The sequence below is a fragment of the Pogoniulus pusillus genome, chromosome 1 (assembly GCF_015220805.1).
Source record: "Pogoniulus pusillus isolate bPogPus1 chromosome 1, bPogPus1.pri, whole genome shotgun sequence".
In the NCBI taxonomy this organism is placed as follows: domain Eukaryota; kingdom Metazoa; phylum Chordata; class Aves; order Piciformes; family Lybiidae; genus Pogoniulus; species Pogoniulus pusillus.
In genome coordinates this window covers 1429376-1457189 of record NC_087264.1, presented here as the reverse complement: position 1 = coordinate 1457189, position 27814 = coordinate 1429376, and the positions used below count along the sequence as shown (strand labels likewise).

The following is a 27814-nucleotide window of genomic DNA, read 5'->3' as shown; positions in this document are numbered from 1 at the left end:
TGTATTTCTTACCAAGAGTGAAAGAGAAGTGCAATGGGGAGATCAGCTGGAATACAAAGGGCAAATTCACTGCTGACAAAGCTCCTAAGCCCCAACTTCCCCAAATGCTTCCCCAAATGAGAGTGGTGAGAGGCTGGACTGGGTTGCCCAGGGAGGTGGTTGAGGCCCCATGGCTGGAGGTGTTTGAGGCCAGGCTGGCTGAGGCTGTGTGCAGCCTGCTCTAGGGTAGGGTGTCCCTGGGCATGGCAGGGGGTTGGCACTGGCTGCTCCTTGTGGTCCCTTCCAGCCCTGACTGATTCTACATCCAATCACATGTGGCTTGCTACACTTACCCTGAGGTATTTTTCACCATACTAAAGAAGGATGAGAACAGAGCACCACTTGCAGCCAAAAGCCACAGGCTAGGTAGGGAACAAATCCAGCTTCTGGAAATAGCTGGCAGCTTGCAGGATTTGGGGGCAAAAAGCAGCCCAGCAGCACCCAACTGTAAGACACCAGCTGCTTAAGAAAAGCCCAACTCATCTCTTCACCTAAACCTGAACTGCTAAGCTAGGAAGAAAAAGCTGAAAGATCCAGTTTGGTTAGGAGGACTATTACAAGAGGGCTGTGGAGATGCTGGAGTGTGTCCAGAGCAGGGCCAGGAGGATGCTGAGAGGCTGCAGCAGCTCTGCTGTGAGCACAGCCTGAAAGAGTTGGGGCTGTGCAGGCTGCAGAAGAGGAGGCTCCCAGGGGACCTTCTTGTGGCTTTCCAGGAGCTGAAGTGGGCCACAAAAAAGCTGGGGAGGGACTTCTAAGGTTTTCAGGGAGTGGCAGGACTGGGGGGAATGGAGCAAAGCTGGAGGTGGGGAGGAAGTTGTTGAGCAGGAGAGTGGTGAGAGGCTGGAATGGGCTGCCCAGGGAGGAGGTTGAGGCCCCATGGCTGGAGGTGTTTGAGGCCAGGCTGGCTGAGGCTGTGTGCAGCCTGCTCTAGGGTAGGGTGTCCCTGGGCACGGCAGGGGGGTTGGCACTGGCTGCTCCTCGTGGTCCCTTCCAGCCCTGACTGCTTCTATGGTTCTATGACTCTCACCCCAAACTGCCATCCGAGCCCCACACTGCTGGGAAAACAGCTTCAGCTTTTCCCCTCCTGCCTGGGGGTGCTGGGGGTTGGGGAGGCATCTGGTTTTTCACTCACCTTTCATCCCACTCCCTTCCTCCTGGAATGTGTTACGAGCAGAAGGCTGATCTTCTAAATGTTCACTCCCACCACTTCCCGAAGAGGCTACACTGCTTTGTGGAGACAGGGGGGCATGATCGGAAGGGATGCACTGGGGTCCTCTAGCTCGTAAGTCCTCATGAGACATCCATCCATGTCCTAGAGGCTGGTTTGGCACATTCATGGGTGGGGTAAGGGACACAGAGCGTTTCAAAGGGCTGTGGTGTGTCTGGCCTGAGAGAACTGAAAAAAAAATAAAATCAAAGAGGTTATTCCCCCCTCGCGGCCCAGGAACGCAGCAGAGTCCCCCAGAAAGGAAAACAAAGGCAAAAAAAAGGGAAAAAAAGTGTTAAATGGAACCATCAAATGCGTGGAGGTTGGCCAGGGAGCCTCGCTGATGGCTTCGCCCTGCCCCTGCCTACCTGACCCTTACTCTGAGCTCTCTGCGCTGCCTCCCGGCCAAGGCCGAGGGGCTGGGGGTGCCTGCAGGAGATGGGGGGGGTGAGCTGTGCTGGGTGGCTTCAGGAAAGATTGCAGCCTGGGCAAAACAAAAAGGAGCAGTGCTGGAGGTTCTCCCCACGTGGAGTCATGTACTCATGGTGAGCTTGTGTCTATGGCCAGGCTGGGTGAGTCTCTGGCCAGCCTGATCTAGGGGAGGGCATCCCTGACCATGGCATGGGGGTTGGAACTGGATGATCCTTGTGGTGCCTTCCAACCCTGGCTGATTCCATGATTAACCTAAGCATGGGTCTGCTGCCTCTCTGCAAGCCTGGAGCCTGGGACTGCTGCCTCTCTCCAAACCTGGAGCCTGGGACTGCTGCCTCTCTGCAAGCCTGGAGCCTGGGACTGCTGCCTCTCTCCAAACCTGGAGCCTGGGTCTGCTGCCTCTCTCCAAGCCTGGAGCCTGGGTCTGCTGCCTCTCTCCAAACCTGGAGCCTGGGTCTGCTGCCTCTCTGCAAGCCTGGAGCCTGGGACTGCTGCCTCTCTCCAAACCTGGAGCCTGGGACTGCTGCCTCTCTGCAAGCCTGGAGCCTGGGACTGCTGCCTCTCTCCAAACCTGGAGCCTGGGTCTGCTGCCTCTCTCCAAGCCTGGAGCCTGGGACTGCTGTCTCCCTCCAAGCCTGGAGCCTGGGTCTGCTGCCTCTCTGCAAGCCTGGAGCCTGGGTCTGCTGCCTCTCTGCAAGCCTGGAGCCTGGGTCTGCTGCCTCTCTGCAAGCCTGGAGCCTGGGTCTGCTGCCTCTCTGCAAGCCTGGAGCCTGGGTCTGCTGCCTCTCTCCAAACCTGGAGCCTGGGACTGCTGTCTCTCTCCAAGCCTGGAGCCTGGGTCTGCTGCCTCTCTCCAAACCTGGAGCCTGGGACTGCTGCCTCTCTCCAAGCCTGGAGCCTGGGACTGCTGCCTCTCTCCAAGCCTGGAGCCTGGGACTGCTGCCTCTCTCCAAGCCTGGAGCCTGGGACTGCTGTCTCTCTGCAAGCCTGGAGCCTGGGACTGCAACCTCTCTCCAAACCTGGAGCCTGGGACTGCTGCCTCTCTCCAAACCTGGAGCCTGGGACTGCTTCTCTCTCCAAGCCTGGTGCCTGGGACTGCTGCCTCTCTCCAAGCCTGGAGCCTGGGACTGCTGCCTCTCTCCAAGCCTGGAGCCTGGGACTGCTGCCTCTCTCCAAGCCTGGAGCCTGGGACTGCTGCCTCCCTCCAAGCCTGAAGCCTGGGACTGCTCTCCCTCCAAAGCTGGAGCCTGGGATTGATGTCTCTTTCCAAACGTGGAGCCTTGCAGGGAAGACATCACTGCTACTGCAGGCATAACCTCAGAATCACAGAATTGTGTTGGTTGGAAGAGACCTTTAAGATGATCAGGTCCATCACTACACCATGTCCCCTCAGCACAACATCTACACAGCTTTCGAATCACTCCAGGAACAGTGATCCAACCACTGCCCTGGGCAGCCTGTTCCAGACCTAACAACCCTTTTTTGGGGGAACAATTTCCTCCTCATATCCAACCTAAACTTCCCCTGCAACAACGTGAGGCTGTCTTCTCCTGTCCCTTCTTATTTGGAAGAAGACACTGACCCCACTTCATGCCACCTCCTCTCAGGTCTCAAGGTCTCCTCTGAGCCTTCTTTTCCCATGCTAAACAACCCCAGACCCCTCAGCCACCCTCACAAATACTTGTGCTCCAGATCCTTCACCAGCTCTGCTGCTCTTCTCTGGACGTGCTCCAGCACCTCAATTGTCCTTCCTGTAGTGAGGGTCCCAATATTTGAGGTGTGGCCTTACCAGTGCCCAGTACAGGAGCAAATCACCACCTTAGTCCTGCAGACCTCACTCTTTCTCATACAACCTGATCTCCTTTCATGATCAGGTTCCTGCCTGGTGAATGTGGGGCAGGCTGTGGATGGAGTCTACCTGGACTGCAGCAAAGCCTTTGACACTGTCTGCCACAAGAAGCTCCTGGCCAAGCTGGCAGCTCATGGTTTGGACAGATTCACTCTGTGCTGGGTCAAGAACTGGCTGGATGGCAGAGCCCAGAGAGTGGTGGTGAATAGTGCCACATCCAGCTGGCAGCTGGCACCAGTGGTGTGCCCCAGGGATCAGTGCTGGGCACAGTCCTGTTCAATATTTTTACTGATGATCTGGAGCAGGGGATTGAGTCCAGCATCAGTAAGTTTGCAGATGACAGCAAGCTAGGAGCAGCTGTGGAGCTGCTGGAAGGTAGCAGAGCCCTGCAGAGGGATCTGGCCAGGCTGGAGGGGTGGGCAGAGGCCAAGGAAATGAGACTGAACAAGGCCAAGGGCAGGGTTCTGCACTTTGGCCACAACAACTCCAAGCAGCACTACAGGCTGGGGCCAGAGTGGCTGAGAGCAGCCAGGCAGAGAGGGAGCTGGGGGTGCTGGGAGAGAGGAGCTGAAGAGGAGGCAGCAGTGCCCAGGTGGGCAGCAGAGCCAATGGCATCCTGGGCTGGCTCAGGAGCATTGTGGGCAGCAGGACAAGGGAGGTTCTTCTGCCCCTGTGCTCAGCACTGCTCAGGCCACCCCTTGAGTGCTGTGTCCAGTTCTGGGCTCCTCAGTTCAAGAGAGATGTTGAGGTGCTGGAAGGTGTTTGGAGAAGGGCAGCAAGGCTGGGGAGGGGCCTGGAGCAGAGCCCTGTGAGGAGAGGCTGAGGGAGCTGGGGGTGTGCAGCCTGCAGCAGAGGAGGCTCAGGGCAGAGCTCATTGCTGTCTGCAGCTGCCTGCAGGGAGGCTGTAGCCAGGTGGGGTTGGGCTCTGCTGCCAGGCAAGCAGCAATAGAACAAGAGGACACAGCCTCAAGTTGTGCCAGGGCAGGTCTAGGCTGGATGCTAGGAGGAAGTTGTTGTCAGAGAGAGTGATTGGCACTGGAATGGGCTGCCCAGGGAGGTGGTGGAGTCTCTGTGCCTGGAGGTGTTGAAGCCAAGCCTGGCTGGGGCACTTAGTGCCATGGTCTGGTTGGTTGGGCAGGGCTGGGTGCTAGGTTGGGCTGGATGAGCTTGGAGCTGTCTTCCAGCCTGGTTGATTCTACGATTCTAAGCCTTGGTGAAGCCTACTAAGATCTGGTACTTAGCTGAGCTACCACCAGCAATGACAGCAACCCAGCAATGACAGCCACCCATGAGATGTGCTTCCCTTTTAACTCTCCACAAAAGCCAACCCTCAAAAGAACAGTGAAAACAAACCCATGGCAAAGAGGTGGGGCTGAAACTCCTCCAAAAAAATGATCTTTGGGAAAACTTGGGTGTTCTTTTTTCCTTCCCAGCTGTGTGAGGCTTTGTATTTCCTGGCTGAAGGTGTGATCCCACCGAGTTTGATTTGCTTCTTAGCAAATAGTAATTTCAACACTGCTAAGAGAAGGGGGATCCCCAAACTCCTCTGATTTGGAGCTACTCTCATCGCAGGCTTGGCAATGGGGAGTGTTGTGCCTGCTCAAGAGAAGAGTGGTCCCCAAACTCCTGTGATTTGAAGTTAATCTCAAGGCAGGCTTGGCAGTGGAGAGGTTTGTGCCTGCCCAAGAGAAGAGAATCATAGAATCAAGCAGGTTGGAAGAGACCTCCAAGCTCATCCAGTCCAACCTAGCACCCAGCCCTATCCAGTCACCTAGACTGCTTGCCCAAGAGAAGAGTGATCCCCAAACTCCTGTGATTTGGAGCTACTCTCATTGCAGGCTTGGCAGTGGGGAGGTTTGTCCTTGCCCAAGAGAAGAGTGATCCCCAAACTCCTCTGATTTGGAGCTACTCTCATTGCAGGCTTGGCAATGGGGAGGTTTGTGCTTGCCCAAGAGAAGAGTGATCCCCAAACTCCTGTGATTTGAAGTTAATCTGAAGGCAGGCTTGGCAGTGGGGAGGTTTGTGCTTGCCCAAGAGAAGAGTGACCCCCAAACTCCTGTGATCTGGAGTTTATCTCAAGGCAGGCTTGGCAATGGGGAGGTTTGTGCTTGCCCAAGAGAAGAGTGATCCCCAAACTCCTGTGATTTGAAGTTAATCTCAAGGCAGGCTTGGCAGTGGGGAGGTTTGTGCTTGCCCAAGAGAACAGTGACCCCCAAACTCCTGTGATTTGGAGTTAATCTCAAGGCAGGCTTGGCAGTGGAGAGGTTTGAGTTGGCCCAAGAGAAGAGAGCCATAGAATCACAGAATCAACCAGGTTGGAAGAGACCTCCAAGCTCATTCAGTCCAACCTAGCACTCAGCCCTGGCCAGTCACCTAGACTGCTTGCCCAAGAGAAGAGTGATCCCCAAACTCCTGTGATTTGGAGTCACTCTCATTGCAGGCTTGGCAGTGGGGAGGTTTGTGCTTGCCTTTCAAACAAGCACAAAGAGACATCTTATGTGGACTAAAAGCATTAAAAAAAATTCCAAATGATATGTTTCCATGAAAAGGTTTGGGCTGGAAGGGGCCTTTGGAGGTCACCCACCCCCCTGCAGCGAGCAGGGGCACCTGCAGCTAGATCAGGCTGCTCTGACAACTTTTGGTAGTTCTGGAACTGGAATAGATTTTCAAACACATTTGTCACTGACTGGTCTCCATTTTTCAGAGCTCTTCTCCCATACTGACTCACTGTTAGTTATCTCCTGGAAGATTTAGATAGCTTTGCCTCTGGCCTGTGCTTAGTCATGGTAATAGTTGGTACTTAATGGAAAGATCATAGATTCACAAGGGTTAGAGCACACCTCCAGAGAGAAGTCCAAGCCCACTGCAAAGGAGGATCATCTGGGGCAGGCCACACAGGAACATACTCAGGTGAGTCTTAGAATCATGGAATCAAGCAGGTGGGAAGAGAGCTCCAAGCTCAGCCAGCCCAACCTAGCACCCAGCCCTGCCCAACCAACCAGACCATGGCACTAAGTGCCCCAGCCAGGCTTGGCTTCAACACCTCCAGCCACACAGACTCCACCACCTCCCTGGGCAGCCCATTCCAATGCCAATCACTCTCTCTGACAACTTCCTAACAACATCCAATCTAAACCTGCCCTGGCACAACAAAAGAGCCCAACCCCACCTGGCTACAGCCTCCCTGCAGGCAGCTGCAGGCAGCAATGAGCTCTGCCCTGAGCCTCCTCTGCTGCAGGCTGCACACCCCCAGCTCCCTCAGCCTCTCCTCACAGGGCTCTGCTCCAGGCCCCTCCCCAGCCTTGCTGCCCTTCTCCAAACACCTTCCAGCACCTCAACAGCTCTCTTGAACTGAGGAGCCCAGAACTGGACACAGCACTCGAAGGGTGGCCTGAGCAGTGCTGAGCACAGGGGCACAAGAACCTCCCTTGTCCTGCTGCCCACACTGCTCCTGAGCCAGCCCAGGATGCCATTGGCTCTGCTGCCCACCTGGGCACTGCTGCCTCAGCTTCAGCTCCTCTCTCCCAACACCCTCAGCTCCCTCTCTGCCTGCCTGCTCTCAGCCACTCTGGCCCCAGCCCCAAGTGCTGCTTGGGGTTGTTGTGGCCAAAGTGCAGAACCCTGCCCTTGGCCTTGTTCAGTCTCATCCCATTGGCCTCTGCCCACCCATCCAGCCTGTCAGGGTCCCTCTGCAGGGCTCTGCTACCTTCCAACAGCTCCACAGCTGCTCCTAGCTTGGTGTCATCTGCAAACTTGATGATGCTGGACTCAATCCCCTGCTCCAGATTATCAGTAAAGATACTGAACAGGACTGTGCCCAGCACTGATCCCTGGGGCACACCAGTGGTGCCAGCTGCCACCATTCACCACCACTCTCTGGGCCTGGCCCTCCAGCCAGTTCTTGACTGATATCAGAGTGAGTCTGCCCAAGCCAGGAGATGCCAGCTGTGCCAGGAGCTCATTGCATTAGATGGTGTCAAAGGCTTTGCTGCAGTCCAGGCAGAGTCCTACTCAGCAGCGCTATTTTCAGTGTGCCTCTGGGTACCAATGTGGGGTTCATGCCATGATGGCTTACAAAGATCCACACAGCCCTATTAGCAGGGACTCCTTCCTAGAGGCAAGAGCCACTTTCTGCAGGGGAAGCCTCATTTCTCAGGGAGTGGCTGTGAGCTCTGCTGCAGGCAAGCTGAAATGGAAAGCAGATTCCCCTGCTGCAGGGAAACCTGAGGGCAGAAGGCTTAAAACAACCTCTCGGTCCTTAGCAAACTGAAGCAAAAGCACTTCCATCTGTCCTTCAAAATCAAAGTTCCTAACACTGCACAAACCCTGGTGGGGACTCATCCTTCTCCTTGTGTTTCCTCCTAAAGAAACAACGGACTAAAGCTCCCTAACCCCCTTCTTTTCAACCCTGGTAGGTGTTCAGGAGTTGCCATCCCTGGAGGTGTTGAAGCCAAGCCTGGCTGGGGCACTTAGTGCCATGGTCTGGTTGGTTGGCCAGGGCTGGGTGCTAGGTTGGGCTGGCTGAGCTTGGAGCTCTCTTCCAGCCTGGTTGATTCTATGATTCATCAAAACCACTTGCATCTCCTCCACATTTTATCTCCTAACACAAACAAGACTTGGAAAAGCCCCAGCCAGTTGCACCATGCTTTAAAAACGAAGCCAGGTTAATTCCAAGCTAAAGCCTGGGGGTTAAAACTCACCATAGAGCCATCTCTGCTGGCCAGAGGAGGAATGAAAACGAGCAAGTGGTGGGGTTATAAAAGGAGGAGAAAGAAAACCATCAAAGCTCATTTGCTTCTATTGAGCACCTGTAAAAAGCAGCTGGTGCCAGATGCAGCTGATGGATGAGGCCAAAAACCTGTGGATTTCTGGAAGGTCTCAATTATTCCTATTTCTGGAAGTGTTTTGTGCTCCCAGCGTGGAGCACTGACACCACACAGTGTGGGGAAGCAAAGAGATGGCTTCTGCTGAAGAGACATGGTCTAACTGACTGGATAGGGCTGGGTGCTAGGATGAGCTCAGAGGTCTCTTCCAACCTGGTTGATTCTATGATTCTATGGTTTGTTCCCTTCCCATTCAACAACTACAGAAACATCTTCCAGAAGTCTCCTGGCAAAAAAAAGATGTCAGGGAGGGGAACTTGGGATTGCTTTCAGAGCAGTGTTACATTTCCTGAAGCTGGGATGAGGCCTGGAATGAGAGACACAGTGAGAGGCTGGAATGGGCTGCCCAGGGAGGTGGTTGAGGCCCCATGGCTGGAGGTGTTTGAGACCAGGCTGGCTGAGGCTGTGTGCAGCCTGCTCTAGGGTAGGGTGTCCCTGGGCATGGCAGGGGGGTTGGAACTGGCTGCTCCTTGTGCTCCCTTCCAACCCTGACTGACTCTGTGATTCTATGAGAACATTTGAGCCCTTGGAATGAATGAGATGCAGGTGAATGGGTAGGGAAGGCAGGAGTGAATTGGTCCCCTTTTAGGAGGCAAACAGGTTGTCCTTTCATCCTCCCTCCCGAAGGCTGCACACAGCAACTGGTACCCTGCAAGCAGTTAAGCCAGCCTCTCTCCATGCCAAAATCCTGCAAATGAGGATATCTGTGGCTTAAATTCAGCCTGGAGTCCTTCCTGAGCAGAAATACCCTTACAAAGTGCTGCTCTTCCATCTTCATTCTCTGTCCCCTAATTAGAAGGCGGTGGTGGCTGGAGGAGGCATCTAATGAACTCCACACGACGGCCAGGAACAATTACAAACCACCCAGAGCAGCAGCTGACAATGAGCTCCACTCCTTCCCCCCACAGAACAGAGCTCTGCAGCCCAGATGAACTGCTTGGCTTTTTTTTCACTGAACTCTGAGTCAATTCACATAACTTTATGAGCTCACAGAATCACAGAATGGTTTAGGGGGGAAAGACCTTTTAAAGGTCGTCTGGTCCAACCCCCTGCAGTCAGCAGGAACTTCTGCAATGAGAGCAGGTTGCTCAGAGCCTCGTCCAGCCTGACCTGGCAGGTTTACAGGGATGGGGCTTCTACCACCTCTCTGTGCAACCTGACCCAGTGGTTCATAGAGTCATAGAATCAAGCAGGATGGAAGAGAGCTCCAAGCTCAGCCAGCCCAACCTAGCACCCAGCCCTGCCCAACCAACCAGACCATGGCACTAAGTGCCCCAGCCAGGCTTGGCTTCAACACCTCCAGCCACACAGACTCCACCACCTCCCTGGGCAGCCCATTCCAATGCCAATCACTCTCTCTGGGAAGAACTTCTTCCTGACATCCAGCCTAGACCTGCCCTGGCACAGCTTGAGGCTCTGTCCCCTTGTTCTGTTGCTGCTTGCCTGGCAGCAGAGCCCAACCCCAGCTGGCCACAGCCTCCCTGCAGGCAGCTGCAGACAGCAATGAGCTCTGCCCTGAGCCTCCTCTGCTGCAGGCTGCACACCCCCAGCTCCCTCAGCCTCTCCTCACAGGGCTGTGCTCCAGGCCCCTCCCCAGCCTTGCTGCCCTGCTCCAAACACCTTCCAGCACCTCAACATCTCTCCTGAATCAAGGAGCCCAGAACTGGACACAGCACTCCAGGGGTGGCCTGAGCAGTGCTGAGCACAGGGGCAGAAGAACCTCCCTTGTCCTGCTGCCCACACTGCTCCTGAGCCAGCCCAGGATACCATTGGCTCTGCTGCCCACCTGGGCACTGCTGCCTCAGCTTCAGCTCCTCTCTCCCAGCACCCCCAGCTCCCTCTCTGCCTGGCTGCTCTCAGCCACTCTCTCCCCAAGCTTTTAAGCTCTCCTGGCTGTAACAGACACCAGTAAGCAACACAATTTCTTGCACACCATCTCAGCAGCTCTGTCAGCACCCAGGCTGGCATCTGCCTGGCACATACACACCTCTCCCTCTTTTAACCTGCAGCCCTCAGAAAGGGGATCAATCAATGTGCACTTTCATCAATGCTGCTGCTGGTGTCCATCCCCTCAAGCTCTCTGCCATGGCTCAGGACTTTCACTGTGTCACTTTAGCACAGGTCCTTCCTTCCCTGCCTTTTCACAATGCTGTGGTTTTTGGCTGGTCCAAGGTGAATCTGGGGCTGCTGACAGCCAAGCTGGAACTTCCCATCAAGACAAATCACTTAGTTTCCTGCTAAAACAAATGGTCCTTGGGTGCCTCAACAGCAGCAGAAGCGAACCAAGTGTGAGTTTGCAGCCTTGTGCTCCACTCTCTCGGCTGTAGCTTTTTTCATCAGAAATATGAAGCATTAATTCAAGAAGGAAATGTAATACATTCTTCTGGGCAAGGGAAGCTTCCAGGAGGTGGCCAGAGGCAAGCCTGCCTTTCTGAGGGCCACGGTGGTCCAAGCTGGGTGAACAAAAGAGGGAAACCACGGCTCTGAAGTGCGAGCTACGCTGGCACACCGAGCCCCTGTAACTTGTGAGCGTGCCCCACTTCTGCTTTACAAGTGCTTCTCCTCTCAGCCACAGGCTTGCTTAGATGGTGCAAGAGCAGATGCTCCCCAGGGACTCACCAGTCACTCTCCACAGCCTGGTCCAGCTCCTTCCACCCGGGTATCTGATGGGATGGGGGCCAGAGCAGGTCAAGGTCCTGCCCGCGATAAGCAGGCTGGTATTGCTCACTGCTTTATCATCATGGCTCTGAACAGCTGAGGGGCTGCACTCAGCTCACACCAGACCATGTCTCCTTGCAAGAAAGCTCCTCGTGGCCTCCAGACCAGGGTCAGCTGCAACCCAGCAGATGCTGCTAAATATAATGGTGTTGAGATGAGCTGAGGATGTTTGGCATCCCAGGGAAAGTCATTATAAATAACCCAGAGATGTTGCTGCAGTGCCCTCAGGCTCCAAACCGAGCACAGCTTAGAATTTAGAGCCACAGAACCACTCGGGGCTGGAAGGGAGCACAAGGAGCAGCCAGTGCCAACCCCCTTGCCATGCCCAGGGACACCCTACCCTAGAGCAGGCTGCACACAGCCTCAGCCAGCCTGGCCTCAAACACCTCCAGCCATGGGGCCTCAACCACCTCCCTGGGCAACCCACTCCAGCCTCTCACCACTCTCCTGCTCAGGAACTTCCTCCTCACCTCCAGCCTCACTCTCCCCACCTCCAGCTTTGCTCCATTCCCCCCACTCCTGCCACTCCCTCACACCCTCAAAACTCCCTCCCCAGATTTTTTGGAGGTCCCCTTCAAATGCTGGAAGGCCACAAGAAGGTCCCCTGGGAGCCTCCTCTGCTCCAGCCTGCACAGCCCCAACTCTTTCAGTCTGTGCTCACAGCAGAGCTGCTGCAGCCTCTCAGCATCCTCCTGGCCCTGCTCTGGACACTCTCCAGCATCTCCACAGCCCTCTTGTCCCAGGGGCTCCAGAACTGGATGCAGGACTCCAGGTAGGGTCTCAGCAGAGCAGAGCAGAGGGGGAGAATCCCCTCCCTGGCCCTGCTGGCCACACTGCTGCTGCTGCAGCCCAGGCTCTGCTTGGCTCTCTGGGCTGCAAGTGCACACTGCTGCCTCCTGCTGAGCTTCTGTCCCACCAGCAAACGCTTCCTATTAACATGGGAAACAAAAGTAAGAGGATGGAGAAGCAGTCCTGCTGCTGCTGCTACAGCCACCTTGGTGGCAGGGCTGGAGCCCCCAGCAGCACCCCTATGGGGCCACCACTTCCTCAGGCGAGCGCAGCTTTATCAGGGACCAAACCCTGGCTGGGCTGGCAGGCACCACAAGGAGCTTACAAAGACCCTGAGCCTGCAAGTGCTTTCCACATGAAGCCCTGGGGTAAGGGTGGGGCTTTTTTTCCCTTTTTTTCCCCTCTCTCTTGCTTTTTGAAGTGGTGTTGCCTATTTTGGTAGGCAAGGGCTGCTTTCAAGGAGGTTTTTATTTGCTGAAGACCATGTGGAACAGCGTCAGACATTTGTGTTGTGGTTTCTCAGGGGTTTGGGCCAATTCTTCAGCCTGAGAAGGGAAAAGCCACCCATTCCTGTAATTAGAGCTGAGGAATTGGGCCCTGCAGGCAGACCTTCCTCCACACGGCGTGTGACAGCTGGCCAGGCGCTCACCCTGCCTCTGCCTCTTCGTTCAGCTTGGCTTGAAGTGCTGCAGAAGTCCTTGACAAGATGCAGGTGGGGCTGGAGCGCTTCCCCTGAGAGCCAGGCCCACTGCTGAGAACACAGAAGTGTTCAGATCACAGCAGCACAGAAGGGTTTGGGCTGGGAGGGACTTCTGATGTCATCTGGACAAACCCCTTGAAGTAAGCTGGGACATCCCAAAGCACATCAGGCTGCTCTAAGCCCCATCAAGCCTGACCGTGGGTGTCTCTGGGGATGAGGCTTCCACCACCTCCCTGGGAAACCTGTTCCAGTGTTCCACCACCCTCATCATCTCCAGATATGGCATATCCTCCACTGCTTCATGGTCCCCATCAGGTCCTTCCTAGAGTCACAGAATCAAGCAGGCTGAAAGAGACCTCCAAGCTCATCCAGCCCAACCTAGCACCCAGCCCTGGTCAACCAACCAGACCATGGCACTAAGTGCCCCAGCCAGGCTTGGCTTCAACACCTCCAGCCACACAGACTCCACCACCTCCCTGGGCAGCCCATTCCAATGCCAGTCACTCTCTCTGACAACAACTTCCTAACAACATCCAGCCTAGACCTCCCCTGGCACAGCTTCAGACTCTGTCCCCTCCTTCTGTTGCCGCTTGCCTGGCAGCAGAGCCCAACCCCACCTGGCTACAGCCTCCCTGCAGGCAGCTGCAGACAGCAATGAGCTCTGCCCTGAGCCTCCTCTGCTGCAGGCTGCACCCCCCCCAGCTCCCTCAGCCTCTCCTCACAGGGCTGTGCTCCAGGCCCCTCCCCAGCTTTGCTCCCCTTCTCTCAACACCTTCCAGCACTTCAACCTCTCTCCTGAATCGAGGAGCCCAGAACTGGACACAGCACTCAAGGGGTGGCCTGAGCAGTGCTGAGCACAGGGGCAGAAGAACCTCCCTTGTCCTGCTGCCCACACTGCTCCTGAGCCAGCCCAGGATGTCCTTGACACCCAGAGGACCTTTGCAGCCCTTTATAGCATAGGGCAGCTTGCAGGGGAATGCAATTCAGAGTCACCTCCTCCCCACAGCTGGAGAAAGGGAAATGTGCAGCGTGGTGCCTGCTCACCTCTCTGGGAGACAGGCTGCTTGCTTTTAGCCTGCCAATGGCAATTTTTGGCTACAAAGCTGCTTATGGTGCATCCTCAGGCAGTGTCCACTCACAGAACGGTTTGGGGTGGAAGTGATCTTTAAAGGTCATCTGGTCCATCCCACCTGCAGTCAGCAAGGTCATCTTCAACCAGAGCAGGTAGCTCAGCACCCCAAAACAGCCTGACCTGGGATGTTTCCAGGGATGGGGCATCCATCACCTCACTGGGCAACCTGGGCAAGTGTCTCAACCACCTTCAGCATCAACAGTTTCTTCCTTCTCTCCAGCCTGAATCTCCCCTGGTGTACCTTAATCCCATTGTCCCTTCTCCTGTCACAACAGGCCCTGCTAAAAAGCACAATTCCCCTCCTGGTCTCTAGGTACCTGGAGCAACAGCCTGACCTCACTCTGATGTCTTTCACCCCCTGAGGCCACACAGTCTCTTGTGTGGCCCAGAGGCAGGCTCACAGAGGGGGAATACAGAGCAGCCCCTTGCAAAGCAAGCACCAAGTTCAAGTGGGTTCTCTGCTCCGCCTCCTCCTTGCTACCCCAGTCACGCAGCACCCAGCCCTCCCCCCCAGCAAGGCTCCCCCAGGCTGGCAGATCAATGCTCTCAGCTCTTCCAGCCTCTCTGTGCTGAGGACCCTTGGAAACAGCTGCCGGTGGGTCACGCTGCCCAGCTGGCACCCAGCCTCCTTCCTGGGCACCTCATTCACCCGCTGCCCGCGGCGCTGCTGGCACTTCCAGTGTGACCAGGGCAGAACCTGATGGAACATTTTTCAGCTCAACATCCCCTAACCCTTGGAGCCTTTTCTTTATGCCTTTTTTTCCTGTCTCCCTGGGGTTTGTGGCTGCATCTTTGGCTGTCTTAGGGCAGTGCTGCACAAACCACGTCCCTGCTTCTGAAGCAGGCTGACAGCAGTCATGGAGGGGGGAGGGGAAAACAGGGGTCCCAAATGCAAGAGGCCACTGGGCAGATGTGTGCAAAAAAGGCAGCTCTAAGCAGGTGCTGCCTCAGGCAGAGAAATTAGAATCACAAAATCAAGCAGGTTGGAAGAGACCTCCAAGCTCATCCCACACCCAACCTAGCACCCAGCCCTGGCCAACCAGCCAGACCATGGCACTAAGTGCCCCAGCCAGGCTTGGCTGCAACACCTCCAGCCACAGCCACTCCACCACCTCCCTGGGCAGCCCATTCCAATGCCAATCACTCTCTCTGACAGCAACTTCCTAACAACATCCAGCCTAGACCTGCCCTGGCATGGCTTGAGACACTGTGTCCTATTACAGGTGCTGCTTGCCTGGCAGCAGAGCCCAACCCCAGCTGGCTACAGCCTCCCTGCAGGCAGCTGCAGGCAGCAGTGAGGAAGCACAGACACAAAAATCCCATCAAACAAACTTTCCTTGCTATGAAAGTGAGGGGCTTAGAGGCAGTTTCCTGCTCAAGAAACTGGACAGAGAAACAATAACCTGTTTGTGGCTGTTCCCCCTGAGGTCCCATCTAGGCTCAGCCGGGGGAGGGGATGCTCCTGCCGACCCAGAAGGGTTCAGAAGCCCTCACACACCACGAGCACTGACGGAGCCACTGCTGGGTTCTGGCAGCAGTTGCTGGTGGTGTTGTTTACTCCTTTGTGTGGCAGGAGGAGTGGGGCTGCATCTGAAGATGTGTAAACACAGCTCGTGGTGCCTTCAGCCATCTGACAGGATACATTTTTGGAAGGAAGCCCAGCTTGTCTCATCAAGGAACAGGAGGCAGGGAGCTGCTTCTGAGATCCTCGTGTGAGGCTTTTCACCAGAGCTTCCAGCACGGTGGGAGCAAGAGAGAGCAGGTGAGAATCCTGCCTGGGATCCTGCTCACAGAGCAAAGGATGCACAAAACAGCACCCAGAGGTGCACAGAGTGCTTTGGCTTGGAAGTGACCTTTAAAGGTCAGCACTGCTCAGTGTCCAGTTCTGGGCTCCTCCACTGCAGAGAGATGTTGAGGTGCTGGAAGGTGTTTGGAGAAGGGCAGCAAGGCTGGGGAGGGGCCTGGAGCAGAGCCCTGTGAGGAGAGGCTGAGGGAGCTGGGGGTGTGCAGCCTGCAGCAGAGGAGGCTCAGGGCAGAGCTCATTGCTGTCTGCAGCTGCCTGCAGGGAGGCTGTAGCCAGGTGGGGTTGGGCTCTGCTGCCAGGCAAGCAGCAACAGAAGAAGGGAACACAGCCTCAAGCTGTGCCAGGGCAGGTCTAGGCTGGATGTTGTTAGGAAGTTGTTAGAGAGAGTGATTGGCATTGGAATGGGCTGCCCAGGGAGGTGGTGGAGTCTGTGTGGCTGGAGGTGTTGCAGCCAAGCCTGGCTGGGGCACTTAGTGCCATGGTCTGGTTGCTTGGCCAGGGCTGGGTGCTAGGTTGGGCTGGCTGAGCTTGGAGCTCTCTTCCAACCTGCTTGATTCTGTGATTCTATGAAAATACAGGAGGACAACAGACAGGACTTGATGTCCCACAGCCATCACCCAGCCACCACCAGGGATATTCCACTCAGGGGACATTTCACTGCTGCTTTTCACACCTTCACTGAGTGATGTGGCATTTTGTCCTCCCTGTCACTTTCACTCTTTCAGCCCAGCCATGTGTCCTCTTTTCTTGTAGGTACCATGGCCAGGATTGTACAAGACAAATTCCTCTGCACTTCAGCCTCATGAGCTTCCTTTGGCCTCCAGCTCTCAGGAGCTTCCATGCCCTGTCTCAGGCACCCTCCATCTAGGCTGGTGATGTTTTATTCCTTCTCTGTTCTCCTTCCCAAACCATAAAATCTTGCCCTCTCCAGAAGGCAGGAAAAGCCTGCTGGGTCTCCTAGGCCACTGAGGGGCAACTGCAGAATTCAGTTCCCAGCATGAGGAGATGCAAATACACTGCCAAGAAGACCTCCAAGTACTGCTATTGCCACAACCTGTGCCTGGAAACTGCCTGGCAGGATAGGACCTGAGGGTGCTGACTGACAGCCAGCTGAAGATGAGCCAGTGTGTGTGCCCAGGTGGCCAAGAAGGCCAACAGCATCCTGGCTTGGATCAGCAACAGCGTGGCCAGCAGAAGTAGGGAACTGATTGTCCCCCTGGACCTGGCAGTGGTGAGGGCCACAGCTGAATTACAGGGTTCAGTTTTGGGCTCCTCACTCCAAGAAGGACATTGAAGTGCTGGAGTGGGTCAGGAAAAGAGCAACAAAGCTGGCAAGGGGTCTGCAGCATGAGTCCTGTGAGGAGGGGCTGAGGGAACCAGGGTTGTTCAGCCTGGAGAAAAGGAGGCTGAGAGCAGACCTTGAGACATGAAAGGAGGCTGTAGTGAAGTGGAGCAGAGCTGGAGGTGGGGAGAGTGAGGCTGGAGGTGAGGAGGAAGTTGTTGAGCAGGAGAGTGGGGAGAGGCTGGACTGGGTTGCCCAGGGAGGTGGTTGAGGCCCCATGGCTGGAGGTGTTTGAGGCCAGGCTGGCTGAGGCTGTGTGCAGCCTGCTCTAGGGTAGGGTGTCCCTGGGCATGGCAGGGGGGTTGGAACTGGCTGCTCCTTGTGGTCCCTTCCAACCCTGACTGATTCTACGATTCCAAGCAGGGGTCAGTGTCTTCTTCCAAGTAACTCTCTACAACTGCCAGAGAGCAGGCTGGAGTGAAGTGGCTGTGGCCATGTCTCTCAGGTAAGAAGCAAGAGGACAAGAGAAAGCAGTCTCAAGCTTGTGCCAGGAGAGGTTTAGGTTGGACATTTAAAACCATTTCTTCCCTGAAAGGGTTGCCAAGCCCTGGAACAGGCTGCTCAGGGCAGTGCAGGAATCACCATCCCTAAAGGCATGTAAAAGCTGTATGGATGTGGTGCTGAGAGACGTGGTTAAGAGCTGGACTTGGCACTGCTGCAGTACCAGTTGGACTTGATGATCTCAAAGGTCTTTTGCACCCATAATGATTGTATGATTGAGTGATCTGTGATCTGTGTCAGATAGTACTGTCCTGCTCTGGCAGGGGGGCTGGACTTGATGATCTCCTTGGGTCCCTTCCAACCCCTAATGTCCTGTGATCCTTTGACCTTGTGAAACACTGAGCTCTACCCTGCTCCCCACAGCACCCAGCAGCAACAAGACAGCCATGGCTGCTATCACAAAAATCACAGAATCAAGCAGGCTGGAAGAGAGCTCCAAGCTCCTCCAGCCCAACCTAGCACCCAGCCCTGGCCAAGCAACCAGACCATGGCACTCAGTGCCCCAGCCAGGCTTGTCTTCAACACCTCCAGCCACAGAGACTCCACCACCTCCCTGGGCAGCCCATTCCAATGCCAATCACTCTCTCTGACAACAACTTCCTAACAACATCCAGCCTAGACCTGCCCTGGTACAGCTTGAGGCTGTGTCCCTTTCTGTTGCTGCTTGCCTGGCAGCAGAGCCCAACCCCACCTGGCTACAGCCTCCCTTCAGTTTTAATTTCATGTTTTAATTCTTTCCCATCACTGCTCCAAATGAACTCAGCCCCCAGCTTCCAGTCCCCTCTACACACCAACAGCTTATGCCTCCTAAAACTCTGCCCTCATCATCCTCCCAAGCCCTTCTCCTTGCTCAGACATTGCCTTGCACTCGAGTTACGACACAGATCTCTGTGCCAGCAAACACCAGGCCACGCTGCTCAGCAGGCTGAGGCTGGAGGGGACCACTATGGCCACACAAGCAAGCACCCAATACAGAGCAGCCAGCCTGGAGTAAAACTGCAGAAGGAATGGGAGCAGCAAAGGAGAGGGGGAAAGCAAAATAACTAAATGAAAATTCCAGCTTGGAGGCTGCCAAAACTGAGCCATTGATTACAGCAAGTTGGATCCATTTGCATGCAGAGAGCTTTGCCTGGGAGCAGAGATGGAAACAAGAGTCTTAATATAGCTGGAGTGAAAATATCCTTCTTGCACTCTCCTAACTGCACTTTGATAGGAAGCAGCCACAGAGCAGATGGTGCCTATATATAATCACCAGACCTATTATCCCAGCCTCTTTTAGTAATTTGAAGGATGTGATAACCACAAGGAGAGCAGCAAATATTCCCCCTCCCTCCTTCCCTCCCTTCCCCCTGCTAAGAAAAATATTCACACCAAAAAAAAAAAAAGAAAAGAAAATAAAAAGGGAAAAAAAAAAGGAGGAGGAGGCTGTAATTATGGCAGGGATTGAAAGACTTTCCAAATGAAGTAAATAACTATTTTGTGCACTGCTCCTTTAAACCAGAAGTCAAAAGTTAATTAAATAGCAACATGTTACTGAGTCAGAAGCCAGCAAGTCTCCATGCAGTGGGGAAGATGACTGGAGGCACTTGGGATGAATCCAGACCCCAGCACTTCCTTCCCTGCTTGCTGCCCTCCTGTCATTGCTCTGCAGCTGCTGTTTGATGGGGGGGGGGGGGAATCACAGTACCATAGAGTCAGCCAGGCTGGAAGAGACCTCCAAGCACATCCAGTCCAACCTAGCACCCAGCCCTGCCCAACCAACCAGACCATGGCACTAAGTGCCCCAGCCAGGCTTGGCTTCAACACCTCCAGCCACACAGACTCCACCACCTCCCTGGGCAGCCCATTCCAATGCCAATCACTCTCTCTGACAACAACTTCCTAACAACATCCAGCCTAGACCTGCCCTGGCACAGCTTGAGGCTGTGTCCCCTTCTTCTGTTGCTGCTTGCCTGGCAGCAGAGCCCAACCCCACCTGGCTACAGCCTCCCTTCAGGGAGCTGTAGACAAAACCTCCTGGTCAACCAACCCAGGAGGCTGCCAGGGGGGTCTCAGAGAAGGACTGAGGATGTCCTGACTTTGCTCCACAGCCCAGAGAGCATCAATCGGCTGTGCTGGCAGCTTCTGCACCGCTCCCAAGTCAGAAGCATGATTCCTGGTGTCAGGAATCCCAAAGGATAGTGCACAAAACCATCACTGCTGCTTCTTTATGACCCTCCCCAAGACACTGGGGCTGCTGTTCGGGAAGCAGCAGAGGCAGCAGAGCCACAAGCTTCAAGCATCTCCAGCCTCAGCCTGCAGGCCCAGGATGGTGTCCTGCTCTCCACCCTCAATGGCTAAGCAAGGTGCCAGTGGCCACGCAGAACCAGGGCAGGCAGTCCTTGCCCCCAGTGCTTCCAACCGGTGGCTGCAACAGGATCTCACACGCAGAGAGGGTGGGAGTGTCCCTGGGTGCTGCTGGAATAGACTTTCCCAAACCAGGGGGCCTGATTCCAGCCAGGAAGCTGCGGAGCCATCCCTGTGCGAGCAGGGTCCAGGGATCTGGGAGTGGTGCCCTGTAAGGAGGCACAGGCAAGGATACAGCCTTGAGCAGACCTGCGTCAGGAGCAGCAGCGGCACGGCCCCAGGGGATGCATCTGTGACACAGCAGCAGTGTGGCCCCAGGGGATGCATCTGTGACACAGCAGCAGTGTGGCCCCAGGGGATGCATCTGTGACACAGCAGCAGTGTGGCCCCAGGGGATGCATCTGTGACACAGCAGCAGTGTGGCCCCAGGGGATGCATCTGTGACACAGCAGCAGTGTGGCCCCAGGGGATGCATCTGTGACACAGCAGCAGTGTGGCCCCAGGGGATGCATCTGGCACAGCAGCAGTGTGGCCCCAGGGGATGCATCTGTGACACAGCAGCAGTGTGGCCCCAGAGGATGCATCTGTGACACAGCAGCAGCAGTGTGGCCCCAGGGGATGCATCTGTGACACAGCAGCAGTGTGGCCCCAGAGGATGCATCTGTGACACAGCAGCAGCAGTGTGGCCCCAGGGGATGCATCTGACACACAGCAGCAGTGTGGCCCCAGGGGATGCATCTGTGACACAGCAGCAGTGTGGCCCCAGGGGATGCATCTGACACAGCAGCAGTGTGGCCCCAGGGGATGCATCTGTGACACAGCAGCAGTGTGGCCCCAGGGGATGCATCTGTGACACAGCAGCAGTGTGGCCCCAGGGGATGCATTTGTGACACAGCAGCAGCAGTGTGGCCCCAGAGGATGCATCTGTGACACAGCAGCAGCAGTGTAGCCCCAGAGGATGTATCTGTGACACAGCAGCAGCAGTGTAGCCCCAGAGGATGCATCTGTGACACAGCAGCAGTGTGGCCCCAGGGGATGCATCTGTGACACAGCAGCAGCAGTGTAGCCCCAGAGGATGTATCTGTGACACAGCAGCAGCAGTGTGGCCCCAGAGGATGCATCTGTGACACAGCAGCAGCAGTGTAGCCCCAGAGGATGTATCTGTGACACAGCAGCAGCAGTGTAGCCCCAGAGGATGCATGTGTGACACAGCAGCAGCAGTGTGGCCCCAGAGGATGTATCTGTGACACAGCAGCAGCAGTGTAGCCCCAGAGGATGCATCTGTGACACAGCAGCAGCAGTGTGGCCCCAGAGGATGCATCTGTGACACAGCAGCAGCAGTGTGGCCCCAGGGGATGCATCTGTGACACAGCAGCAGCAGTGTGGCCCCAGGGGATGCATCTGTGACACAGCAGCAGCAGTGTGGCCCCAGGGGATGCATCTGTGACACAGCAGCAGCAGTGTGGCCCCAGGGGATGCATCTGTGACACAGCAGCAGTGTGGCCCCAGAGGCTGCATCTGTGACACAGCAGCAGTGTGGCCCCAGGGGATGCATCTGTGACACAGCAGCAGTGTGGCCCCAGAGGCTGCATCTGTGACACATCAGCAGCAGTGTGGCCCCAGAGGATGCATCTGTGACACAGCAGCAGTGTGGCCCCAGGGGATGCATCTGTGACACAGCAGCAGTGTGGCCCCAGAGGCTGCATCTGTGACACATCAGCAGCAGTGTGGCCCCAGAGGATGCGTGTGTCATGCCCTCTCTGCAGACAGCCGTGTGCCACCTGCTGGCACCCAGGGCTACCCCTCCTCTTGGCCAGCCGCCCAGCCCAAGCACACCCCCTTAACGAGGGGGCTGTTTGCCAGGGCTATGGCAGCCCAGCTCACATGAACTACTTAAGTGCCCATGAGCACTGCTGGGTGTCACGAGGGCTGGCTTAGGAGCACCCACACAGGACTCCATCCACCAGCAGCCAAAAGCAACTGGTGACTTCCACACGTGCTTCTGTGCCACCCACACCATCACCTGGCACGAGTCACTGCTGATCCCAGCCCCATGTCCCCTCATTTTCTTTGTGACTACTGTAGCACCCTTCTACATTTTGGTGCCATCTCTGCCTCAGAGCACCACAGCTGGTGAGGGGCCTGACCACAAAACCCAGCCCACTGCCCACGTGAAAACCCACTCACTGCAGCACGCTGGTGGGAAGCTTCTTCCCTCCTGCCTCCTCACTCTGCTTGGCAAGCAGGCATCCACCACCCACCTGACACCCCACCCACGGCAGGACAGGCACACAGCCTGCTGCAGGCTGCACATCTGCCCCTCATCATCACCTGCTCCCACGAGGGAGAGGAGCAGGCAGTGAGGAGCACTGCACCCCCTTTGCTGTCCAGTCCTTGGGGGAACACCACCTCTGCTCTGCTAACCTCATCCCACCACAGCCATACACACCCACACCAAAGCCATCCACTGCAGGCAAGAAACTCCTTCATAGCATAGAGTCACAGAACCAAACAGGTTGGAAAAGACCTCTGAGCTCATCCAGCCCAACCTAGCACCCAGCCCTGGCCAACCAACCAGACCATGGCACTAAGTGCCCCAGCCAGGCTTGGCTTCAACACCTCCAGCCACAGAGACTCCACCACCTCCCTGGGCAGCCCATTCCAATGCCAATCACTCTCTCTGACAACAACTTCCTAACAACATCCAGACTAGACCTGCCCTGCCACAACTTGACACTGTCCCCTTCTTCTGCTGCTGCTTGCCTGGCAGCAGAGCCCAACCCCACCTGGCTACAGCCTCCCTGCAGGCAGCTGCAGACAGCAATGAGCTCTGCCCTGAGCCTCCTCTGCTGCAGGCTGCACCCCCCCAGCTCCCTCAGCCTCTCCTCACAGGGCTCTGCTCCAGGCCCCTCCCCAGCCTTGCTGCCCTTCTCCAAACACCTTCCAGCACCCCAACATCTCTCTGCAATTCAGGAGCCCAGAACTGGACACAGCACTCGAGGGGTGGCCTGAGCAGTGCTGAGCACAGGGGCAGAAGAACCTCCCTTGTCCTGCTGCCCACACTGCTCCTGAGCCAGCCCAGGATGCCATTGGCTCTGCTGCCCACCTGGGCACTGCTGCCTCAGCTTCAGCTCCTCTCTCCCACCACCCCCAGCTCCCTCTCTGCCTGCCTGCTCTCAGCCACTCTGGCCCCAGCCCCAAGTGCTGCTTGGGGTTGTTGTGGCCAAAGTGCAGAACCCTGCACTTGGCCTTGTTCAGTCTCATCCCATTGGCCTCTGCCCACCCATCCAGCCTGGCCAGGTCCCTCTGCAGGGCTCTGCTACCCTCCAACAGCTCCACAGCTGCTCCTAGCTTGCTGTCATCTGCAAACTCACTGATGCTGAACTCAATTCTGCTCCAGATCATCAATAAAGACATTGAACAGGACTGTGCCCAGCACTGATCCCTGGGGCACACCACTGGTGCCAGCTGCCAGCTGGATGTGGCACCATTCACCACCACTCTCTGGGCTCTGCCATCCAGCCAGTTCTTGACCCCTGTCTGAGTGAATCTGTCCAAGCCAGGAGCTGCTCCTGAATCACCACTGATAGTGCAAATCCTGAGTGATTCCTTCACAGCACTGCAGATCTCCTCTGCAGAAGCTGGAGCACTCCAGCAACACCTCCTCAAACCCTGGCTGACACCATCCAGTACCCTCAGGAGACAGCTGGCAATGAATCAAGCCTGAAGCAAGTCTGAAAGCCCAGGTCTAGGCCAGGTCAAAGACAAGGACAGCTCAAACCAAACTGTCCCCCCATTTAAAGCCTGTTCAGTAACAGCATTGCACCCAGCGGCGCTGCAGGGTCAGAAGGGAGCACTTCAGGCAACCACCACTTTACCCCTCTGCTGCCGGGAACAGGCTGTGCCTTTGCAGGGACAGGTAGGGGAAGGCTGTGCCTTGCACGGGTGTTGGTTGCTGGACTGAGCCCCTGCCCAGATTAACACCTCCAAGTAAGAAGGAGAACTTCAAACTAGTAAGACTAAAACCTGAGCAGAGGGGAGCGGTGTGAAGGCTTCACTTAGGAAGAAGAGTCCAATGGCCACATTGATTGCCTCCAGGGGCTGGGACAAAGGCTGACAGCCCTGTTTGTCTCCTAGCATCTGCCTGTGGACTTCCTGAGCTCGCACCCAAGCAAACACCATGTTAGGGAAGCTTCAAGCCCAGTCAAGGTGTCTCCAGCTCAGCCCCCAGGGCGTCTGAACACCAAAACGCCTTAGCAGGGATGACTGCAGCTTAACACTGGGAAGTGGTCGAAGCTGAAGGTGTGTTCAGATGCCTCTGCAAAGCCACCCAGTCTTGGAAAGGTGAGCTGACCCCAGGGGGATGCTAGAGGGGAAGGTTCCCTGAATGTTGGCTCAGAAGGTGGCAGCTCAGCTGCCCCAGGGCCGCCGAAGGAAGTCACTGCGGTGCTGGGACTTACGGCAGGGGATGCTGCAGCCAAGCAAGCAGCAGAGATGGAGGAGGGATGTGGTCTTCCACCAGGAGACCAGGTTAAAGTGCAGGGCTGTACAGACCCACAAACACTCCCACTGCTGTGCTGCACACACCTAACTCTGGAGAACTCAGGGAAATGCTCAAAGAAACACAAAAGGGTTTCTGAAAAGTACCCTTCAAGACCTAAGGCATCTTGCAGAACCCCAGCCACTGCCAGTGATCAACCTGCTGAGCTCCTCAGACCTGCCTGCTTCCAGATCTCAGCATTAGGAACCAGATCCCTTCTGAAGCCACCCATTCCCCCTGCCCCCCGGTGTCCAAACGCTGTGAACCTCCAGGAAGGCACAAACCACAAGAAGAATCCAGCAAAATAATCCCTTGAGGCATTTAAGAGACCCACTGCAGATCCATTCACAGCTCTTTTCACCTCCTTGCTAAGCTTTTCCCACGCAGCTTGGTCACCCAGAGGCAGTTCTCAGCAGCGCAGGGAGCTGACTCTTGGAGCAGCTGAACATCACACAGTCCCGTGGCAGCAGAAGCCAGAGCTTCACGGCCAGGGACAGGGACTTGGTGGAGAAGTTGAGACCCTCCTGCTGAATGCCTATGTGGCAGAGCAGGCAGCACTGCCTGCAAGGATGGGGACAAGGGAGCTACAGCAACCAACCCCGAGCCACATTTCCTATCACTGTCGATTTGAAACGCCACCTAAAAGAGCTGCTTATTACAGCAGAGGGAAAAAGCCAGAAGCCTTAAGTGACCATTTGAAAGCTTTCAGCTACTTAATTGCGGCTTTCCACAAGCTGGCAGAGCAGCCAGCACCCTCACCACAAGCCTCTCCTCCCCACAGTGCTCTCTGCACCTCTTACACCTAGGCAGATGCTATGTACCTTGGAGAGACCTTCTGAACGCCCCAAAGTGAAAGAGGACACCCAGCCTCGCAGGTGGGGTGGTGGCAGTCACCCAAGGTGACAGCAAGGGAGGAATGACAGCCCCCCACAGAACCAGCAGGTAGGTAGAGAAGCTACTGAACCTTAGTCAGAAGATGCTTTAAGCTTCTCCTCTCCCAAAGATGGCTCACAGGCATCAAGAGCCACTTTAAAACCAGCTAGAGCTGTTCTGCATCTCCACACAAAACCAGTAGCAAATCTCCACCCGTGCTGCTCTGCAGCATCTCCAAGTGTCCAAGCCTCCAGCTGGGCTCTGCACCACCCAGCACTCCCAGCAAAGCCTGGCAGGGCCTCCATAGCAGAACTCTCCTGGAAAACACTGAGGACTTTGCAGCTAAGCCCCCCAGTAGCCATGAACTTCACACCTCTATGTGCTGCAGATACAAGGAAATGTTTTCAGACATGCCCTGAGGATCGTGGATTCCAGCCCTGCTTCCAGAAGTGATGCCTGAGCTTCAGGGCCCCAATCCCATTTCCTTCCAGTAAGTTCCCAGCTCACTTTTGGACTCTGCTTAAGTCCTCCGACTCACTTTTGGACACGAAGCATCAGCTCTTGAAACATGAAGTGCAAATCTAGATGGAGCTATGTGAAATGAAAGGGGCTCCCTTCTACAGTGAGCATTATTTGCTCTTAGAGCTTGGCTGGTTTCCCCTCCTCTCCAGCTGCCAGGTTGTTAAAATCCCACAGGAGCAGAGAAGAAAATCCCCCCCCCCCAAAAAAGGGCAGGCAGGAAATAAACCAGAAGGTAGGGGGAAGGAAAAAAGGAGTTTTCCATGAGGCAGATGAACACAGCCAAGCAATGGATTCTAGAGGCATGAGCGGGGACCATGCTGGGCAGAGCGGCGGCGGGCGGCCGCCCCCGGCGCGCCCCGCGGGTACTCACTGGTGCTTGTGCTAGTGCCGATGGTGTTGATGGTGGTGGGGACGGAGGAGGAGGAGTAGAGGGGCAGGTGTCCGTTCTCGCACGCCAGGCTCTTGTCCTGCCAGCTGGGCGCGCTGACGCTGATGCCCGAGTCCCGCGAGCTCTGCCACCCGTTCAGCTTGTCGTCGGAGTTCTGTCTTTGGTGATAGTAGTGCGCCTGGCCGTAGTCCACCGAATCCGACCGGCCTCTGCTCTGGCCGCCGAAGCCGCCCGACGTGCGGTCCTCCAGGTGGTTGAGCCACATGGCCAGGGCGCTCCTGTCCTCCAGAGAGGTGGCAGGGTGGATCAAGGCGTAGGACAGCAGCTGCCTGCTCTCCTCGATGTGTTGGTTGTGTTCGATCGAGTGCGCCAGGATCTTAGGCAAGAGTTTCATGTACTCGACTTTAGCCTCGATGTTCCCAGGCTTCAGTAAAGGCAGGTGGGTTAGCAAGAGGGAAATCACTTTATCCTTGGATTCCTGCTGCCACTGGTTAATGATTCCTGTTGAAGGAAGAGGGAAAACAAAAAACAGAGGTAAGAAATGGGCAAACAAAGCCAATAAAGGAATAACCAGACCCTGGCAGGGTAAACACAACGTGCCAAAGGGATGCACGCAGATGTGCGCCCAAGAGTGCAGCCAGCGTGTTGAGGAAGGTTCTGGTCCCTCTCATCCCCGCCTCAGTGAGGCCACAGCTGGGTCCAGCTCTGGGCTCCCCAGTTCAAGAAAGTCTGGAAACTACCAGAGAGTCCAGTACTGGAGGGTGGAAAGATGCTGAGGGGCCTGGAGCATCCCTGTGAGGGGGAAAGGCTAAGAGACCTCAGCACTGGTGAGACCACACCTCGAGTACTGTGCCCAGTTTTGGTCACCACAGTACAGGAGGGACAGAGGTGTTGGAGCAGGTGCAGAGAAGGGCAGTGAGGCTGGGGAGAGCCTGGCAAACATGGCCTATGAGGAGCAGCTGAGGGAGCTGGGGGTGCTTAGTCTGGAGAAGAGGAGGCTGAGAGGGGACCTCTACAACTGCCTAAAAGGAGGTTGTAGTGAGGCTGGAACTGGTCTCTTCTCCCCAGTTACTAATGATAGGACAAGAGGAAATGGCCTCAAGTTGTGTCAGGGGAGGTTTAGGTTGGCTGTTGGGAGGAAGTTCTTTCCTGAGCAGGTGGTCAGGCACTGGCACAGGCTGCCCAGGGAGGTGGTGGAGTCACCATCCCTGGAGGTGTTTAAGAGGAGAGCGGATGTGGAGTTTGAGGCTATGGTCCAGTGATGAAGGATGCTGGGATGAAGGCTGGACTGGCTGATCCTGGTGGTCCTTTCCAACCAGAGTGATTCACAGTGACTGGAGGTCGTGCTGAGGGGTTTGGTTTGGTCAAGGACTCGTCAGTGTGAAACTAAGGATTGGACTCCATGAGCTTGGAGGTCTTTTCATTCCTAAGAAATTCTGTGAGTCTGTGACCTGGGGCTGCTGAGCCTGGAAAAGAGCAGACTGAGAGGGAAGCTTCTCACTGCTGAGCAAGAGCTACAGGGCAGAGGGGGATGGGGACAGACTCTCTGCTGCAGTGCCCAGTCACAGGACAAGAAGCAGTGGGCACTAACTGGAACTCAAGAACTCCCACCTCAACAGGAAGGAAGACTTCTTTGCTGTGAGGGTGCCAGAGTCCCGGGGCAGGCCACCCACAGAGGTTGTGAAGTCTTCTCTGGAAAGATTCCAAACCCACCTGGACACTGTGATCCTGGGAAAGCTGCTGTGGGTG

General features: G+C 55.8%; 1 protein-coding gene across 4 annotated transcripts in view; it reads right to left on the bottom strand.

Moving 5' to 3' along the window:
* SAMD4A (sterile alpha motif domain containing 4A) overlaps positions 1-27814 on the bottom strand; it is a 160559-nt gene that overhangs the window by 35681 nt on the left and 97064 nt on the right. For 2 of the 4 annotated variants that reach the window (XM_064145795.1, XM_064145882.1), the window contains exons 3-4: positions 26048-26566; positions 1172-1435 (exon numbers count right to left, since the gene is read on the bottom strand). In XM_064145795.1, the coding sequence (XP_064001865.1) occupies positions 1172-1435; positions 26048-26566 (783 nt within the window). The remainder of the gene's footprint in view (positions 1-1171; positions 1436-26047; positions 26567-27814) is intronic. The other 2 variants (XM_064145966.1, XM_064146055.1) reach the window with 1 other exon arrangement.